General features: G+C 47.8%; 1 protein-coding gene across 2 annotated transcripts in view; it reads right to left on the bottom strand.

The window, feature by feature from the left end:
- Klar (klarsicht) overlaps nt 1-20837 on the bottom strand; it is a 277161-nt gene that overhangs the window by 2679 nt on the left and 253645 nt on the right. The window contains exons 17-21 of one of the 2 annotated variants that reach the window (XM_077681680.1): nt 20280-20563; nt 18119-18276; nt 2576-2666; nt 2127-2182; nt 484-729 (exon numbers count right to left, since the gene is read on the bottom strand). In XM_077681680.1, coding sequence (XP_077537806.1) covers nt 484-729; nt 2127-2182; nt 2576-2666; nt 18119-18276; nt 20280-20563 — 835 coding nt within the window. Of the gene's footprint in view, nt 1-483; nt 733-2126; nt 2183-2575; nt 2667-18118; nt 18277-20279; nt 20564-20837 lie in introns of both variants that reach the window. The other variant, XM_077681679.1, reaches the window with a different exon arrangement.

The raw sequence follows: 20837 nt of genomic DNA on the forward strand, positions 1-20837 counted from the left end.
TTCCTCTAGAACACTCAGATGTACTAAGTTTGCCCGCACCCCGTTCCGATCTTGAAGTCTTTCAAGAAAGTGTGCCTTTGATTTCTGCTGCGAATACAAATTAGTTGAAGTGCAGTCGGAGCAGAATGCGCTGCCGTTTCCCCGCCTGAAACTCAGTGGGGAAGTCTAAATTAACCAAACTGCGGCCGAATCCGCCCGAATTGATGAGAGTTTTCAGTCATAGAACAATCCAGAAGTTGGACAGGACAAGACGCCGTCCAAATTAACCGAAATTCTGAATTAATGGGGCTTTACTCTAATGTCATCTGTTGGCACTTGCATGCGCTGTTTATTTCTACACCTTGGTCTTCTTAACGCTCTTCTCTTTTATTTCTTTTTTTTGTCCCCGAAAGCCTGTTCTGGCTTTCACTGTTGTTGCACAGACTGAAAGCCAGTGTCGTTATGTGCACACGAACCCCCCCTCCATTGTCCCTTTGAGCGCACCTGAGCTGTGGGCCGAAGGAGAAGTTGTTGAGCAGGTCGCAGCAGTGCGGCTCGAGCAGGCAGGCCACGCAGTAGAGCAGCACCAGGGCCACCTGGACTGGCAGTGCGGCCTTGAGCACTCGCCACAGGCGCCGGCGCCGGTTGTGGGCACCGCTCGAGTCTCCGCCCCCCGGCAACGCCGCAGCCGCGCTGCAGGCCGCCGCCACCGGCTGGCTGCGACGCGGCTCCGTGGTGACCGCCGTTCTCCTGCTGGGGTCAGACGGTCGGCACGAGAGGTGCGGATTTTCAGTTTGCAATGTTTCGCTAAGGACCAGTTGCACAGAAATTTCACCTCAGCAACGTTCGTTTTTAACGCGCAGTATATACGACCAAATCAACTGGAACGTAAAAAGCTCAGCGAAATTGTTTTGCTAATCAAAAGTGCTCAAAATAGCTCAGTAGCAGACAATGCCGCACCTGCCGGTAGATTGCGCAAACGGCCAAGCAGTGAAAGTGACATTCTAGCGGAATAGGTGCCCAGTCCGCATGGCCAGCCATGCAGCTGGAGAACCAATGGAGCTCTCTGCTGTGTGTGCTTTTCCCAGACCTACCGACCGCGCACGAAGAAATTGCACACAGGCTTCCTCCCAAGCTAGTGGCCAGCTGCAACGTCACTTCAGTCTCGCCGCAATGTCCGCGCTTTTCTCAATTTAGTTTGCAAAATCGCCTATTTTTGCTGGTCGCTTGCGGTGTGCGAGCGTTTATTTCGGCTGTGACACTTTGCACCTTGCAGTCTTTTTAGACGAGCTAAATGAAATGCGACTTGAAGGTTCTCACTGCAGTTGGCCTTTAAGAGCCTGCGGGGAAGAAGTTCTCTGACCACACACATTGCCTAGAGTATCATCCGTTTTCGGCCTTTGTAGGCCAAACAGCCACGCTGGCCTGGTTTTGAATAATTACCTTTGCACGTAGTGGTGCAATGCCTCGTAGCTCCTACGCTACTAGGACAGTTAAGCTGCACTTTAACAGACAGAATAACACAAGACAGCAGGCATTCCTGACAGGGATGGTTGGCATTTGTAGAACTCAACATCCCAATATGGTGACCACTTTTCAAATTCTAGTTAAAAGTAAGACAGACTTCTGGTCCCCATAGACTTTCCATTGTAAGCAATAATGCTTAGATTACATTAAAATGTGCACTACCGACGGTGAATTTGTTCTCTTTAAGAAGTACTGCTCTGTGGACTGCAGAACCCACCTACTGAGAAACACCGGACCGTACGATTGGGCGTTTTTTAAAGAAACATGAGCAGCTCGTAAGTCTTCTTTGCCTAATCCTTGTAAGCAAAAGCTTATTTTAAGCTACGGGAATGGTTTCTCTTTTTTGTACACAGGAATCGGCACATTGGCAATAATTTCCCGAAGCTGACACACAGGTCACAGGTAGACTGTTTGATGAACCAGCATTGTTTTTAGTGCCATGAACATTTTAACACCATTTTTTTTTTCTCCCAGTGCTGGGCCTATGAGCGTCAAGCACACCGTTTCTTTCTCAGCCGTCTTTCAATGTACTACCTTCTGAGCCCGCGCTTGGTGTGCAACTGTTTGTTACACCGCAATTTGCAAACACTTGCTGCACCATGTGAAAGTATTGTGCTTACCTCACTACAGGCTTCTCCAGAGTGGTCCCATTTCCTGCCGGGCTGTGCAGCAGAGTCTGTTATAAGAAAGAACAAAACAGTCAATATGTAGATAAATGGCAAAAAAAAAAAACAGCATTTTGCAAACACAATAACCAATCTCTATCTCAATCAACCAACAGCAGTTATGGGAAAGAAAAGAAAAACAGCCATCTTTGCAAGCCTGCATTTATGGGCATACTGGACAAACAGATTGGCCCCTCCTCATAGTTCATTTTAGAATCAATTAAAAATCAATTTGCTGTCAAGTTATCATGCATTAGTTAATTTTTCTTCCTTAGTGGATTGCAAGGCACATGTCCCTACGCAGAATCAGGCTCCACTGGCAATTAAATGTTTATTCAATCAAGAGCTATTGTGGCAAACATGCACATTTGTGCAGGGAGATTTTCCACTGAGGCAACACTTGCCTTTGCAGCGTCCGGACACTCCGGAGGGGCATCCCTCTGCATCTTCCACTGGCTCTGCATCCTCTGCAGCTCAGTCAGCTTGGCACCACTCCTGGGAGAAAAAGGAAAAGGGGGTGATGGGGTGCCAGCTGCTGAGCACATTTTCCAGTCCCTTACACCTAAACAGCATGAAAACCGAAAACCATACGTGACACCATATCTCAGCATCATAAGAAGGTCATACATACCTTCATACATACACACACAGTAATGTCAAATTTGTACTCTAACACCATTAAGAGCTCGAAATATATGTCATGTCAAGTGTCAAAAGAAGTTGATTGATATATTGCGGGGTTTAACGCGCCGACACTACACAGGCGATGAGGTGCGCAATAGTGGAGGGCTCCGAATTAATTTTGACCACCTGGGGATCTTTAACTGCAATCTTGAACACACGGGCATTTTCACTTTCCGCCTCCATTAGAAAAGCGGTCGCGGCGGCCGGGATTCGAACCCGCATCTGTGGGCTCAGCAGCACAAGTCAAAAGAAACTCCCACTCATCACGTGTCTTGTACTTCAGTGTCACGAGAAATTCATGCGCATATGTCACACCATCCATAAAAACCCCGAGAAACTTGCACTTTAATGTCACAAAAGAGCCTGGCCTCGATGTACACAGTGGCTGAGAAATCCAGCTGGGTAGAGGCTCTAGGTGTCCCACGCAGTCAACAAACACAATCAGGCTCTGAAACTCAATATGTGCGGTTACTTCGGACCTTTTCCCAATGATTTGCCAACAAACAAATCAGTAAACGTTAATTACTTCTATATCCATTGCCCACCACAGGAGCAGAGCAATTTACACGATATATTTCCAATGTCAGGCCCCAACGCTTAAAGAGGCCACATTTTTTTCACTTTCTTTTCAGAATTCAGTATAAAATGAGACAAAAACTGACAAGGATGTTTGTTTGTTGAGGATCGTGCTACGTATAACAGCTGCTGCACCCTTTTAAGCAACACAAGTGGCAGGTTTGGCACACTTCTGCAGCTGCAATTACCCTGGACAGCCCTGCTGGGTAGCTGCCAGATGAAACCGCGTGCGCATCCTTGAGTTCGTCACGCCTCACGCTTCCTGCACTCAGGGTCTCGCAAGAGCACCGGCAAAGGCCAAGGCGTGCGCACCCTTTTAGCTTTCGATCAAGTCCCAGCAAGAAGACAAAAAGTGCGGTTATATTTTGGGTACCTCATGGTCTCAACGCTAATTACGAGTCGATTTTGCTTACGATTTCCGCAAAACGAGGGGTGCTTGTGATTAGAAGGTACTGAGGAAACTCTCGATCCTTATTCAATGGCCTTCAAAAAGTTAACCCTAAATTCTGTTTATGTCTAAGGTTAGGTCCACATACGGGTGAAGAGAAACAAATGTCATACTTCAACAACTGCACCCCCTTATCTCGCAACAGCCCCTCGATAAACTACCGCACCACCAAAGTGTGAAGACAGGCTCCATTATAAAAAGGCCATTTTTTGAGCCTAGAGTTCTGACGTTTACTTTTTTGTGCGAGAGAGTAGATTGGAAGAGCCCGTTGAAAGCCAAAGAACTCTGAAGCCAAGAACTCTAGGCTTGCTGCGCCTGCCTAGCAATCGATGCAGCAACTTTTTTGGAAGTCACAAACATAAAGAAGTGACATACACAGTGCTTCTGTATGTTGCTTACTTTTGCATTTGCGCTCCATTGTTTCGAGATGCATCAGGTTACTCAACTTGACACCTTTTTGCTTTTTTTTTTTGGAGGTAGCTTTTAATACTCTTGCTGCACAGGAGTTTGAATTGACATTTGATTCGGATGGCATTCGAAACTTCCAATGTCATTTAAACTGATCTGAACGTCAAAGTGTTTTGTGGATCTACATGACAATTTTCAGCTGCAATTGCAAGCTTTAGTGTTTACCCTTGTTGCAAGCAAAAAAAAAAAAAAAAAAAAGTACGAAGTTTAATTGGGCCAGGAAAATTTTGTTGCGATAAAGGTTATAACTATAAATATTGAGTTTATCAACTCAATGCGCATTACTTAAGATTATTTGACTACAGTTGCCACAGTGGTACTTTGTTGTTGTTTCTTATTGCCTCGATTGTTTCTAGGCTTTGATATGCTTCCCTCGCAAGTTTCATTAAGAAATTACTTTTGAAGTGCAAGTTTACACGTAAATCATTAGTTCCATAATTGCAGCACTTAGAAACTGCCCAAAAGAGTGCGAACGTTTGTGTTTCAAGGGCCTCTGAGAACCTCAAAGGTACCTGGACTCAAATGGCATTTTAACCCAATGCCTACGAAAAACGCCATGCAGCAGTGGTAATTGAGTCCAATGACATTTGGTTCAAAGACATTCAAAACACCTGAGTAGCAGGGGTATAACAAGCGGTTCCAAAGCCTTGGAAATGCCTCTGTAGCAGAAGTATTGGACGTTGCTATGAACTCTGTGTTAAAATTGGGGTTCTAGGCACTAAGCTACATCTCAGGTATGAGGGCTACGGGTTATCTAGACAGCCTGAGGACCTTTTTATGCAGGCCAAAATTTTAGCAGATGGGTGGTTTTATTCATTCCTATATATATGTTATGGCAAAGAAAGGGGGGGGGGGGGGGGTATGAGGGAATGTGAGAGAAAACTGCTGCTCCATTTGTTAACTTATAAGAAAGCCTTTTATTTTTTGCATTTCTTGAAACACTGAAACCAAAATGAGCACAAGTTCCCAAGGCAAGACTGGTGTGTTCCAACAGCTTGCACTGAAAACTAGTGAGAATTTCCTACAATCAAATTCAGCTGGTAAACCCAGTTATGATAGAGGTACGAATATTCCTCCTGCTTTCTGGCGTTGTAGGCAGTAAAACTTTCCTCCCTAAACCACGAAAAAGCGATTCGGGATTCTTATTTCGACAAGACTACGAGAGAACAAACACGTCCAATAGCTAGCGCAACGCGTAACGGTAAACACCGGAAATTACTAAAACGAAATAGATCACAGCCGCAGTGAGACAGTGAAACAAGCCTACAGACAGCCCGTACACCGATTTCTACTTTACACTACCGAAACCGAAGACAAGAACCGCTGAAACTCTATGGCGAAGTCGCAGCTGTTCGGCTGCGATCACTGGGCGGCACAGGCAGCGCGCCGAACTCACCTAGGCGGCGAAGGCCGTAGGCAGACAAGACGCCAAACGTCAAAGTAGATCGCGCCGCCGACTTGACCGCTCACGCTCTGTGACCGACTTCTCGCGCGACACTGCCACAACTCGCGGCGACGACGAACTGCCTACGCCGACAAGCGCCGCTCGCGATTCGGGCGTCGCGAAACGACGACGACGCAAGGTGATGCCATGACCGCTAAACATCTGAGCGGGAGCGCTTTGCGGACGACGCCACCCGACCCACAAGCTATGCGGCCCTCGAGAAACTCGGGACGGGACGGAGAGGGGGGCGCGAGAGACATGAGGAAGCGGAGGAAGCGACCGCGGGACAAGCGTAGAGGGCGAGAGTTCTAGTTGCGCGCAGCACTGTACAGCGGCACTTTCTTCGTAAGGCGCGAGAAAAAGTAGCATCCGCACGCACACTCGCCGGGCATAAACAGTTGGAAACATCGCGCGAACATTAACTTTGCGGAGAAATCTAATGCGTTGGAGCTTATAGCCCTCACTAAAGGTTATAAACTGAGTACAAGCGTGGTCATAGATTCGTTTTTCGCGACCCAATGGTCAAAAGCAGACGACGCTCATCTCACGCGGCGTCGCGGAGTGATACATACAACAGAGCGAACCGTTTAGCGCTCTCTCGCCTTTGGCAGTGCTGCAGCCAATTACGAAATAGCGTACGGAGGAGGAAGAACAAGCGCCCAGCGCTTGCGGGACGTGAGCGAGACGGGGCGGGGAAGGGGCGAAGCCGAAACCGCAACAAAGAAAGCGCCTCCGTCAAGGCAGAGAGGGCGGGCCAGAACGCGCAACGGAGAATGCACGAGCAACGTGGCAACGCGCCCGTCGGCGGCTGAGCTGGTTCTGGTTTCGGTCGACGCGCGCGCTACGTCAAGGTTAGGGCAAGTTTATTTCCGCCGGCAGAGATACCACTACACTGATGACGGCAGCGGGGAGAGTCACACTGGCAGCGGGGAGAGTCACACCCCCACCACGCAAATCGGGAACAGGTGCAAGCTAGGGTACACAGTATAAAGTCACTGTAAGCTAGCTGTTCATCCACTGACAGAGTGGGAAACAAGTTTACACCGTGAACATATTCATTTGACACATCCCTCACCTATCGAACACGTAGTAGTGCGTGCAACTTTGTTCTGCTTTAGAGTAAATTTATACCACTCCGTTTACATTTATAACCAGTAGTAGACCTGCCCTAAGGTAACCTCAGAATGCTTCTTTGACATTTCTAGCAGAGCGAGAACTGCGGTTTTAAATTATTACGCCTTATTTAAGAGTAACACCCTTTCGCGAGGGAAAAAAAAAAAAAAAAAGAAAGAGATAAGGAACAAGGCGGCTAGGGCGGCCGCGCTGGTCCCATTGCCAAAACGGCGGCTGCCTAGCTCGCAGTCATTCTCCGCGCCGTATTATTTGAGTTTTTTCCCGCTCCAACTCTTCCCGGCGCAATGTCCTCGAAGCGCGCATTTCTATTCCAAGCTTTCCGTGAAACTGCGCTCGCCCGTACTTCTTCTAACGGTACAAAAAAGTGAGCGCCTACATACGAGGACGCGTCGTATCTGGAGTGACTGCACCGCAGAGCAGCCCGTGGCTTGGCCGTGTCGTGCCCATTAGGCTTCCAAGCCGGTCGTGAGTTAATTAGTGTCCACGGCGCGTCGCGGGCCAGGCTGTGGTTAGCCACCGTGCGCGCGCACGCTCCCAGAAGAGGCATTAACCCAATTAACCCGTTCCGCCCGCCGCAATGCATTTCTCCGCGGGCATTTTCTTCGTGTGAAGGAGGTGCGACGGTGGCGTGAAAGCTGCTCGCTCGGGCGCTCTTAATTGGGCGCCGGTGCGCGTTCTCTCAGCTTTCCTACGCGGAATACACCGCAGAACGCCCTGGTAGCTTCTACTGTCTCACGCTCTATCAAAAGGTGTTTTTCCTACAACCGAGTATTAGTTTCAAAATACATCAGCCCGCAAGAGAAATGAATGACGGAAGTGTCCTTCACGTCACGCGCCAACGAAGTCTGTTCGTGTCGTCCGCTTATTCTTGCGTCCCGCGACAATTTGCCACCACTAAGCGGCCCTCATTTGCCGAACTGTAATGGTCTATTCAAATCAGCTCAGCCTCCCCGCAAAAATATGCCTTCATCCATGCCCGTGTCCTAGAGTGTGGCGCAGTGCATCGGGTTCCACTCCTCGGGTGTGCGTGAGAACGGGTCGTTCCCGCGCTGTTTTTCTTTTTTTTCCCCCCTTTCCTTTCCCCAACTCTCGATGCTTCGCCGACCGGCGTCGGCCGATTTCTCCGGGGGCGACAAACGAACTGATGCTGGCTGCGTGGGAACTTCACGCGGGCGCAATCGCAGCGTGCGATACGCGAGAAAGCGCACGTCAAGCCTCTGTTGCATGGAGCCGGATAGTTATGCGTGCCACCGGCGGTGAGTTGCTCCACTCTATATACGTGGCGGTCTCTGCTCTAAAATCCCCTTCACCGTCGGTTGCACTGATACAGATTGGTTAAGACTTGAGCCACCACGAAATTAGGTCGATGTAGGACGGAGACACTGCAGGAAGTTTGTTGTTCTGGCCACTGTGGTGCACCACAAGAGAGAACAAATTGTGGTTGATTCCTCTGTCATAGGAATCGGTAAAACAGTGAAAAGTGCAGCGAAATCTGCAGCTAGACATAATTTGGGGGTCGGTGGCTGTTTTGTGGGTGTGCTTGGCGAGCGAAGTCCCGCTGGCGGGTCGTTTCGGCAAAGGTGTACTGGCGTCATTTCCGTGTCGGATACGACGTCAGTGAAATCTTGGTGTATCCCGGCATAAAACACTTTCGTGTTAAAATATAAGACCACAAAACGAACAACCCTGTGTGTAACGTACTCTTTAGTACTAAAGGTAAACGAACTACCCTATGTGTAACGTACTCTTTAGTACTAAACGTTGCTTCCCCGCAAGAAGACCCTGTGTGCAGGGGTGCACCCTTTACAGGCCGCTTGCTTCGCTGTACTGGCGTCACTTCCGTGACGGATATGACGTAAGTGAAATCTTCGTGAATCCCGGAATAAAACACCTTCGTGTTAAGATGTCAATGGCGAGCTTGCTCACTCATTCCTGACCCATTAGTGATTAGTGAGGGAGGACGATTCTACAGGGGAGGGAAAGAGGAATATAAAAGTGTAGCCAGAAGATGGAACTCAGAGGGATTGCGATTCGAGTAAAGGGATGCGATGAGGAGGAGGAAAATTGGCGATGCAGATATTTAAGGAAAGAGAGAAGTGCAAGAGAGCGGAGAAGAGGAAGGGTTGGGTAGAGTGACCGAAGGGAAGACAGGCGAGATAAGAGGGTAGAAGAGAGTGTGGCAGGAACGAGAGGGAATGGGTAAGGTGGCGGTGGAAGTGCCGGAATGAGCAGATTAAAGATACGATACAGAGCAAGGAGAATAGGGGCTGGTGAAAAGGACAGATAAGGTACAAGGGAAGAGATAGGTCAGAGTCAAGGAAGAAGAGAGGCGGATGTGGAGGCAGGGGGCAGGAACAAGCAATGACGATATCAGGGCAAAGGAATTATTAAAAGGGGAAGAGTGCAGCGGGAGGAGAAAGGAAAAAAAGGGGAGTGTGAGATAGTAGAGGGGGTAGAGAAGCGATATAAGGTAAGAAGGTAAGGGCGGATCGAAGGTTCAGAGAGGAAGTGGGGAAGGAAACATCGGAGGGGAGGGGGAAGAGAAGAGGACGAGAAAGGTAAGATTGAGTAGGGAGTAGTAGAAGCAGAAGGGGAGAGGGAGAAAAGGGAAGTGAACGGGGAAGGAAAAGAAGAGCACGAGGGCTTGGAGGGGACGTTATGTGGATGGGGTAACCGAAACGCAATCTTTCTACTTCGTTTGAAGTAGAAAGAAACCACTATAGGCGTAACTGCTAACAGGCACGGCACAGATGATGATGATTGCTAGTGGTATCCCCTCTGTACAACGTGATGACGTGTCATCTTACAAAAAAAAAAAAAAAAAAAAAACGACTGATATACCTGTGTTTTACACTCTTCGTTACAAGCACTGCTCTCAGGGCAGACGCAAAGAAACTTATTACGCACAAAATACTTATTTTTTCTGTTACCGGTGGTAGCTGTCTTAGGCAATAGTCCCCTCTCTGCTTTTCGTCCACCAGCATTCTAATCTTTTCGTCGCCTCGACAGCCTTGAAGTTAACCTCCTCTGTGCTACCCTTAAGTCCTAGGGCTTCTGGAGGCCGAATATTTCCCTCGTGTAGATTTGGACGGATACCCTCGCATTCTAACACTATGTGCCGCATTCTTTCTGTTTCTTTTCCACAGACCACACATACCCCATCATTTTGTGAATACTTCCCCACAAAACTCTTAGTTCGCAGGCAACCTGCTCTAGCCTCAAAAAGCAAAGCACTGCCCTGGGAATTATCGTAGAAATTTCCATTTCTGATGTCCAATTTCTCAGTCCTGTGCATCTCTAACAACGTTTTAGCTTCCATTTTTCTTTCCATTTATTCGTTTCTATCTGCCTTGCCTTTTTTTTGGTTACCTTGGCTGTCTTGGATTCTCCACTGTTCTTTCCGTATTTCATCGTTAGCCTTCTAGTCTTTCTTAACCACTGCGTGTTCACACTTTTCATGTAAAGGTACCTAAAACCTTAGCTGTCCACCGACATTGATCCATTGCTCTCAACCTCCTCTCAAAACATATTTTACTCTCCGCTTCGCGAGCTTCAAACGATGCCCAGCCCATATTTCCCTGTACTGCTTCGTTGCGGTTGTTTTACTGTGTGCACCTAAGTCCAAACGGCCTATACCACTCTCTGGTTAACTTCAAGGCAAGAAAGGGCTTCCGATTTTAAGCAGAGTACTGCATTCGCAAATGTGAGACTTCGAACCATTACTCCTTTCCACATTTCTCTCACTACTTCATATTTTTTATACCCCCACAGAGCTATATGCTTCATTATAGCTGCGTTTCTCTTTCCCTTACCCTTAAGTTGCTCCTCGTGAGTTCTTAAGTAGTTATCCCCTTCGTTTATCCACACTCCCAAATATTTATATTCCTTGACTCTGGGTAATTTGCCATGCTAGATTAACATTGCGTCAGTGCTAGTGTCATTGAGAACCATTACTCCCGATTTTTCTGCACTAAAATTCAACCCGAGGTTGGTGGCTTCCTGGTCGCTAATATTTATGAGCCATTGCATATCTCTTTGGTTATCAGCTAAACGAACAATGTCGCCTGCGTATAACATTCCCGGAATATGCTGTTGTACCACTTCGCCTTGCAGCATATGGGTTAGGCTGAACCCTGCTCGACTTTCTTCCAGTTTCTTTTCTAACCATACCATGTAAAGCATAAACAGTATTGGGCTCAAAGGGCATCCCTGTTTCAGTCCTCGATGGGTGGTGACCTGCTGTGCACATTTCTGTCCTTCCCACGTCAGGTGCACTCTCAAGAACGTACTCCATAATGGTCTATACTGCGCTTTCGTAATTTCAATACAGTGTGTTATCACGAAAAAATTATCATCCAATCGCCCGTCTTGTCTAAATCCATTCTGCAGTTCCGCACCCTGCAGCAGCGCCCCTGGCAGCAGCGGCACGCTGAGACACGTAGCCACGTCAGTGAAACAACCCGCCCTAGTATGGCACCGCCCACGTAGTCACCCATAAAGTCTCGCCGTTTTATGCCGCCCCCTAGAAAACCCCTTCTGTGATGTTATTACACCTGTGAGGTTATAACTAGCCATCAATGTGACAGCCGCTACATCACGGTGACGTAGCCAATTGCGCTAATAATCTAAAACTTTTGCAGCTGGCTGTAGAATGTATATGCATGCGCTGGTGGTAGGTACCGTATTTACTTGGCAGACCCTGAAATTCGGAAGGTCAGAAAATAATAATAAAAAAGACGCTTACCCCGAACGTAAGCCGAAGAAAAAAAGTCACTGGACTCAAACTAGAACGTATGCTTTATTACGCTACGGCGCTAGTCGTAGCATGTTCGATGCTCCCTCGTTGTCTACATCGAGGGCACCACTCATCCAACCATTCTTGCAGGCTTGTAGACGACGTTCTTAGGGAAAACTTCCCCAGCTGGAAGAGCCCTCCTCTTAAAAAGACGCCTCAAACGTTTGCGATCTCCCTTGCCTTCGCCTGAATAATCTCCACCCTCTCTTTGCTGCCGGATGAAGTCAGCGACTTTTTCCAACACTTCGTGGTGTCGACCTTTCTTCGGTCCTGTGAAGGCCATGCGCTCGGAAGCGCAGTTAAGAAGTTAATTCCGCTCCTTCCGCCATCGGCGCACGTTCTTCTCATCCACGCTGAAGTCGTGCTGTGCTTGAAGGTTTGAAGTTCTCTCGACCTCCAAGGCTTAACCTTCCGCTTAAAAGCTGTGGTGTAGTGGCACCGCAAGCAAGCAAGCAAGCAAGCAAGCATGGAATGCCGAGAGCTGGGTTCACAACGTTCAAAGAAGCAAAACGGAGCCTGAAAATAGAGCGTACTAGAAGAAGCTACTTCTAGCGCTTCTAGAACGCTCTACTGCAAACCTGCAAGCTGCAAGCCTGTGGCCGTAAGATGGCGTTCAGTGTCCAGCAGTGACAGGAGAGCTGCATCATCGGATCTAAGCTGACCCCCGACTTACGTAAATAACTTAAAAAAAAAAAAAAAAGTATTGGCCTAGATTCGAGTAAATATGGTAGGTATGGTAGGTTTTGTGTTCCTGTATACATTTATATGTCCCTGACTCAGTGAGTGTCTGCTCAACAAAAATGCTTAGGCAAGCTGTGCCAATTCCTGCCCCCCTTTTGCAATTAGCTTTTCACAAATCGTAATGCGGGGGAGTGTTGGGGCGGCAATGCCTGTTTTCACGCTTTTGACATTTTCTGCGTTAAAAGGCCAGTGCACTGAAATTTCACCCCAATCAAATTTACTCTCAACGTACAGTAAGTACCACCAAACCAATTGGGACATTACTGGTAGTACCCTGAGATGCGTTGTTAATTAGTTAAGCATTTAAAATAGCTCCGTCGCAGGCGACGGTGCACCTGCCGGCAGTTTGCGCAACCAACCATGACATCGGCCCTGTGCTTTTTCCTACGGCCAGCCAGGAGAATCGGGCGAGCTCCGCTGGCCGTGCAATACGACTTTCGAGGAACAGCACGAAAGTGTCGTACAACCAAGGTGTCATATCATTGGGGTACGGGGAAATGCCGGTTTAATGCAACAGGTGGGCTAAGAACATATTTAAATTAGTATGTTTAGTGTGTTCTTGCATAATTTGCAGACTAGTAACTGAAAACCCAAGTTTCCTTAAAAAAAGAAAGAAAAACAAAAAAACGCCTATTCGTGAGGGCATCAAATTGGTGGTGTGCCGGCTACCTTGACGTCTTGCCTGCTTCAGTCTGTTCAGCAAGTGGTCGGGCCCGCCGCAGACTGTTTACCTTTGCACATTGAGCAGCGCCCAAAGGGGGGTTAAGAAATAAAGTTCGAGACGAGGCAGTGCAAAAGGAGGGAAAATGGCCGGTTTATCCGCGCCAGCATCCGTTGTGTGAAGCAGACCACGTGCACCCGATTGTTGTTGTACAATCAGGTTTTTAATGCAGTATTTCTAAGGGGACGTTTTCTGGGACCGCGGTGATCCTTCGTAAGAAGTGGGTCTTCGTAAACCTGGGGAACATACTATCGGGGTTCCACTGCACTGTATTTGGTGCGGTCTTGCGAAATTTGCAAACCGTTGGGTAAAATACCAAGTAAAAAAAAAAAAAAAGCCTATTTTGTACCGTACCCCCCTCCCATCCACAGTGCCTGCGTCAGCCCGTCAGCAATGCGCTTCGTGTGCGTGGGATAATCTGGGAAAGTTGATGCGGCTGAGCAAATTGATAGGAAAAAGTGTGAGAGTGAAACTGCCAAGGAAAAGTGGGGAAAAAAATAAAATAAAAAGGTGGGAAAGAAAGGAACAGCGCAACCACGTGACTTTCAAAGACACTAATAAGCAGAGAGACGGGAAGAGAGAGCGCTGTGAAAGGAGGATAGAGCGGGTGAAGAAAGCGGGGGTTCCGTCATCGCCACGGGGTTGTGTCGTATGTGTTTCCATGTTTGTCGGCTCGATGGGAGCTTTCAAATTCGCGGTCCGTCGGCCATGTGAGCTTTGGCTTCGTGCCGTTGGTGTTCTGCTGCTGCGTGGGGCCGTCAAAGGTTAACTCCTGCCCACCAGTACCCGCCTGCTTGCTTGCGTCTGTTCAGCCAGTGTTCTGGCCTGCCTGTGGACCTTTGCACATCAAGCAGAATCTGATTCTGATTGTGGGGTTTTACACGCCGACGCAATGCAGGCTATGAGGCGTGCCGTAGTGGAGGGCTCCGGATTAATTTTCACCACCGGGGGATCTTTTACGTGCGCCGAAATCTCGTACGCATGGGTGTTTTTGCTTTTCGCCTCCATAAGAAAAGCGGCCGCTGCGGCCGGGAATCGAACCCACGCCCTCGTGCTCAGCAGCGCAGCACCTTAGCCACTGAGCCACCGCAGCGGGTATCAAGCAGAATCAAATAGGGGTTAAGAATAAAGAAAAGTCAGTATGAGGTGGTGAAGCGGTGTAAAAGACGGGAAAAAAGCCGGGTTATCACTGCCAGGGTCCGTCGTATGAAGTGGACTGCGTACCCCTGAGTGTTGTAATCGGGGTTTTTAATGTATTGTATCTAAGGGGAGTTTGCTGAGGCTGCGGTGATAAGTCATAAGAAGCGGGTAACACTGAGGACGTATCATCGAGGTTCCACTCTACATGCTACAGACAATTTGTTCTTTCTGCACGGATGCAGCATCTCTGCACAAAGTTCACGAGGGGGAAAAGAATTGTCTCACGTGCTTTTGAAGTTTAGCACGGGAAGTTGGAAATGGCCTTGCCCATACGGCCGAGTGCGTAGAGGCGTGCGCTAAGCTGAGCAAATAAAGCAACAATGCAACTTAGAACAATTACTAACCGGCTATAAAACTCATTCATGGCCCGCAGAATTAGCCAGGTTCTTTTCAAGCACTTCGTAACAAGGCTGGTTTACCTGAAACCGTTTGTGAAACAATTCAAAGCCAGCCTCCAAATTTTCAGTGATCTTAGTCTGGCCAGTCAAACAGCTGATACGAGATAATCTGATGAAGGACAGCTGCGAAATCGAAAGCTAGACCAGTTGGACTCTGCACGGCTAGGGGCAGATTGCACACAATGTGGGAACCATGATGCCCCTGCTTGAGGTATTTCCAACCTTTTTGATCAGACGGAACGGGAATGATGCAGGCGTGGGAATAAGAAATGATGAACCTCACTGAACCTGAATTATTTATTATATAAAGAACTGTGACGAGGGCAGACTCAACTCTGGGTGGACCACTTTGTGTATTCGATAGCGCCGTTATTCAATCTCACTGGAGTTGCGTTTTTCGGCAGCGTCCTTGTTCTTGACGGTCGAGTGGACCGTCTGCTTAGGAAAGGCCTGTACTTCTGGCAATGTTGGCCTGTGTTTTGCCAGGTTCAACACGGTTAATTATGCTTAGTTTATCTCACAGTGAAATCAGCTACCCTGCCGCTATTCAAAAAGAAAATAAAAGGGGGGGGCACTGGCTTGGCTGTGCCAACTACCCGTTGTCTGCCGACAATGTTGCCAGACTGTAGTTTCCTCGCCAAAATAAGCTAAGAAAAAGCATACCGGGTGCCGGCACCGTGAAAATCCGCTATTAACATTCAGTCAAACAATTTTCGCCAAACGTTTAGCCTATTGTAACCGATAGTCTGCTATAGATCGGTTCGTTATGAGCACAGTAAATTCCACACGGGGACCAAACCAACCAACAAAGATGGTTTGACATAACCGGAAGTCTGTTGCTGTCAGATCCGCTGTAAAGAGCATACACTAGCTATGGTCCAGGACAATGCAAAGTGAAATACCAAAGCAACTGAAAGATACGTGTGGAAACAGTCCAGCCACAAGAGAACTATGAGAGAAAGCAGCATGCCTGAGATAATTTTGTAGTTTGTATAGTTTATACTGCTACAGCTATATGTTCATGCAACCAAGGGTCTTCTGCTGATCATTTCGATTTTCCCCATCCCATTTCCCCCTGCATGTTACAAAACTGGCTGTGCATTGTGGCAAAGCCACACTTTTGCAGCGCTGCCAGTGCTTAATGAAATTTAGCAATAAAGAGTAGCCCCCCCCCCCACCCACAGGTTTAGGCCCTCTGGGACCCTCCGTTATTTCATAACTGCGGATGTATAAGGCAGAAGCAATAAAAATCCTCTCTCTGCACCCAAGCAGGTCGCCTCACTTTGTTTGACAGCTTCAATGACACGCGGCCGTTCTCATGTTGCACAAAACCGACTGCCTTTCTTGTCCCTGCCCTCACACTCTTGCGAGCGTGTCGTCTTGAATGGTGGGCAGCACAGAGCTTGCATCGCAATTCACAAGCCCCTTCGACACAGTTCGGGCCAGTTGACTAAGGCTGGTTTGGAGACCATACTGTATTCTAAGGAGGGTTGTGAGCAGACTTTCCACATTGTGCCAGCCGAAACAAGGGGCTGGGAAGATAAGCACACGAGCTCCTTTGTACATGTGTGGCTGTGACGGCAGAAGGGGGCGATGGTGATTTCATCAACCTTCTTCATCTGTGGGTGCGTTTGTCATCGAGATAGATATTTCTACTACACGATTTATTTATTGTTAATGGCACCCCCTTTGTATCGAAGTGATACGTGCGTGAGCTCACCAAAGAATGCAAAGTACCTAACTCATACTGCTCTTTTCATTTTTGCCAAGCTGGTAGCGGCAGGCTACAATTACATTTTGTTGTTACAGGCGGCAGCTGCCCTCTTCTTTTGCTTTACCAGCATTCCAGTTATCTTTTGGCCACCTTTGCAGCCTTGTAATTTACTTTTTCTGTCCCCATCATGCATCAAAACTGACTAGCTTCCCTTTCTATTTTACTGCACTACCTTGACCCTGGCCCTCCAAAGCTCAAGACCTTTCTCAACTGTTCGGCTGGTGCCCTTGCTTTGCCTCACAGCACACCCCTATTTGGCCACAATGACCTCTGTTATTAAGCTATATGACCAAGAACCCAATCTGTGACCATTTTTTCTCCTGGGGCGGTATTCTTGAGTTTTGTCCCTTTTGCGTCCCTTTCAAAAGTGTACCCTTTGGCGAGCCCTGATTGGCTAAAAGCAAACAACCGGAAGTGACGTAGCGCAAGCGCGGCAAACCTACTGCCAATGCCCACTGCTTAACCGGAAGTACGTTACGATGAAAGGGACACAAAAGGGACGTTTTCAAAAGGGACAGTTACGAGAATACCGCCCCTGATCGTTTCCTTCTGGTCAGCTATTGCAGAGAGATGGTGCTGGCTGGTTAAAGCGCGGAGTAGGAACAAGGCAGGAGGGGAAAAAGAGCTTCCTAAGGTGGCCAGATAACTTCAGGCTTGGCCAACTGCACTCAAAATTTCGACCTCTTGAAAACACTACTTCCATATATAGTCTGCCTAAAAAGAAAGCAAGATGCGAAAATACAACAGCTAAAAAACGTGTGTGGACGCTTCAAGCGGTCAGAAAAAAAATTGGCAATTTTGAAACCAAAATCGACAACAGCACGGCCATTGACGTGACGTTGCAGCCGTCCAGCAAGCAACCGGACGGTCAGCAGCTCGGGAGTGAGCCTGCGTACAAGCTCTACGCACGCGCGGGGCAGCAAATGGACGAAGCGATCGCAGCAGAGCTCGACCAGTACTCCAGTTGCATGGCTGGCCAGAGGAAGAAGCCCTGCCGGCTGGAACGTCACGGCTGTTTAGGCGATCAGCCGGCAGGTGCAGCGTGCTCTGCGGCAGAGCTTTTTTAAACGCTTCCGACTAATCAACGCGGCGTTTTGCGGGGGCTACCACCCATGTCCCAGCTGATTTGGTGGTACTTACGACGCATTAAGAATAAATTTGGTCGAGGTGAAATTTGAGTGCAGTTGGCCTTTAAGCTAGCGGCATCTGTCGTGGGAGAAAAAAACTGCACAGCTGCGTTGATCAGAATTCCACTGTACAGCCCCAGAATGAATTGTGGTTGCTATCATTTCGTCCATCAGGTTCCGCTACCCTCTCCTTCACTGTGGCAGCTATGAAGCTCTGTAGTTTGCGCTTGTTTTCATTGGGACATCATCGGGTCGTCCGACCCTCACCGGCTGCTGCAGTAAGCTCCTTCGCCTCCTATCTGTATCCTTGCTCCGTGGGTTAACCCGAGTTACCATAGTTAACCCTAACCACCCCCCAAATGGCGCGATGCTCTTCGTGGTGGATCCCCTTGGACGTAATGGAAGGAGGAATGGTGGGAAGGACGGAAGCACTCAACTGTTCGTAGGCATCGTCCCACTGCCGGTAGAGGGCCTGGATGTGCTCGCCGATGGCCAGGCCTACGTCATCGGTACGCCCGCTGGCTCCCAGTCGATGGGCCTTCACCTTGACGTCCAGGAGGGCATCGCGGATGTCGTGCAGCGAAGCCAGCGCCACCTGAAAGGACAAGGGGTACGCAGCTTGAACAAAAGCTACACTCGGTTTGCCTCTATGCAGTGCTTTACCAATGCACAAGTTGCACTCTCACCCATTTTTGCTCAAAGAGACTGTTTGTAAGGTCAACAGCTGCTTGCACAGCTTCATAGCCAAAGGGATGCCTTGGAAGATTAGAAATTTAAGCCCCCTTTCCCCATTACAATGCAGGAGGAAGTAAAGAGACATATAAAAGTTGTCGGAACTGGCATGCTATCATAAGCTGAAACCATTTTGAATCTCAACACCACCATCAGATTACACAATGAAAAAAATCTGCAGAAATTTAGAGAATTGTCCACTAATGCGTTGCATTCTTTTGCCATGTGTCTTCATTGCGAGAAGTTTATAGCCAGATTAGGCTATGAGTAGACAGATACGTTAGGTTTTTTTGTTATTGCTTTAAGGGTTTTATTTCTTTCATTTCACCAATGACATACATTTACACCACTAAAGCGAATAAGTGCCTTAACTTCGGCAATTGTGCATTTTTCTACACATTAATCTCTTTGTGGGATTTTTTTATTCATCTTACATTCTTTTTATTTGGGCCTTCTGATTTTCGTGTAATTTTTGGGGGGAAGAGAATAAGATCTATATTTTTGATCAGGTGAGTTCACTTGCATAATCTTTAATTTTTCTATTTTTTTTGTATTTTGGTCTAAAGACCTCCCGTTCGACCAATTACCTCCACTTACTCTATTATGATTACCCCTCCTGATTGTGCATTTTTGTGCAAATGCAAGGCATTTTATGTATTTTTATTTTTCCTATTTTTTGTACATTCTTGGCTTTTCAAAATTCAGCTTGACCAATTATCTCCATTTACGCTATTATAGCGATTAAAAATGTTACTTCTGCAAATTATGCATTTTTGTTGAAATACAGGGTGTTACACAGCCCTTCTCATGGGGGTACTCAGCAAACAATGCTATGCATTGAAAAGAAACCCCAAGGCACCAACTTGAACAAGTACAGCTTCCGATTGCATAGCGTGCAGCCAACTATGCACGGGTAACGCATCCTGTGGTAGGCAAACAATCACCACTACTCTAGCAGTTTTTCCTTTTTGTTGAAAGGACGCTAAAAGGCGGAATAATTTCTTTTGTTTTAACTGAAAGATCTTTTGTTTCATAGCTCTCTCATGTTTTGTTCAATGATGCCTTCTTTGATGAGAAATAGTTTATGCTGCAATTTCCCTTCCATCTTTTTTTTGGGGGGTGGAAATTAACTGCATGCCACAATGCACCAAGAGCTAGCTGAGGCTTTATTGTAGACTTTACTCAATCATTGCCATCCCCCATAAAAAATTAATCACATTGTTCAAAGCCTGTTCACATAGACTTTCACTTTCATTGAAAAGATTGGCAGCCAATCGAAAAGGGTTTTTTTTAAAGGGCCATGAAGATAAAATACAACGTTTTTCAATTTGAGGAGACTAGCCTTTGGTAACGCACTCAGCTCTCTATTCCAGCCACGAAAGAAGTTATAACTGCGAAATGCAAGAAATATTGAAACGTTTCCTTGTTTCACGTTGCAGTCACATAATGTGGGTTAGCCTTAGAACCATGTTTATTAGTGTGTTAAAAGGACAGTGAAGTGAATTTGTCAGGCTCCTGTACTTGCTTGCACTGCATAGACTGGCTCAAAAAAACTTTCCATCGTTTCCATCAAAAAAACTTTCCATCATTTATTTCATAAAGCCTGAAAGAAGAAAAACTACGAAGTGCGGTTAGCTGCGGCCGCACCAACTAACAGCAGTGACGTCAATACAGGGTGCTACGTGATTGGACGATGTCCAAGATTATGTCTGTAATGCCCGCAGAGGAAAGGAGGGGACATCAGCCACTCCTGCACACCAGGATCTGGACCAGGATCAGGACCTGATGTCTTACCATATCAGGAAGAGAGAAGAACGAAAGACAGAGAGAAAAAAAAGAAAGGAGCGGCAAGCCTCCCTTTCTGACCTTGAGTTCGTGGGCCCTCTGCTCGAGCGCCTGGAAGTCGCAGGAGGGGGACTTGGAGCCGTCTCCACCGCCGGCCGCCATGGGGTTGGGCCGGTTGACGAGTGCCGTGAGGCTGCTCAGCTCCTCGCGCAGGGTGCCGATGTTGTGGAGCACCTCCGACTGGCTCGGTGGGGGGGCCGCTGCCCCCGCGGGTGGCACTGCCCCCTCGTCCCCCTTGCCCACATGGCCGCCAGCACTGGCTCCCTGCAGCTCGCTCACCAGGGCCTCCCACTGGCTGATCAGCTCTGCACACGTACAAAGAGAGAGAGCACAAACTCATAAGCAGAGCTCCACATATCTGCACTCTACAGTTCACATTTAACGTTCATATGAGCACTCTACAGTTCATATCAGCACTCTACAGCACTCTAACGTTCATATCAACAGTTCATATCAGCACTCTACAGTTCACATTTAACGCGCCTAACGTACACGATGAGGTATGCCGTAGTGAAGGGCTCCGGATTAAGTTTGACCACCTGGGGATCTTTTAACGTGTGCGCCAATGTCTCAGCATTT

Source organism: Haemaphysalis longicornis, unplaced genomic scaffold (genome assembly GCF_048455015.1).
Source record: "Haemaphysalis longicornis isolate Haplotype H1 unplaced genomic scaffold, Haemaphysalis longicornis Haplotype H1 scaffold_8, whole genome shotgun sequence".
NCBI lineage: Eukaryota > Metazoa > Arthropoda > Arachnida > Ixodida > Ixodidae > Haemaphysalis > Haemaphysalis longicornis.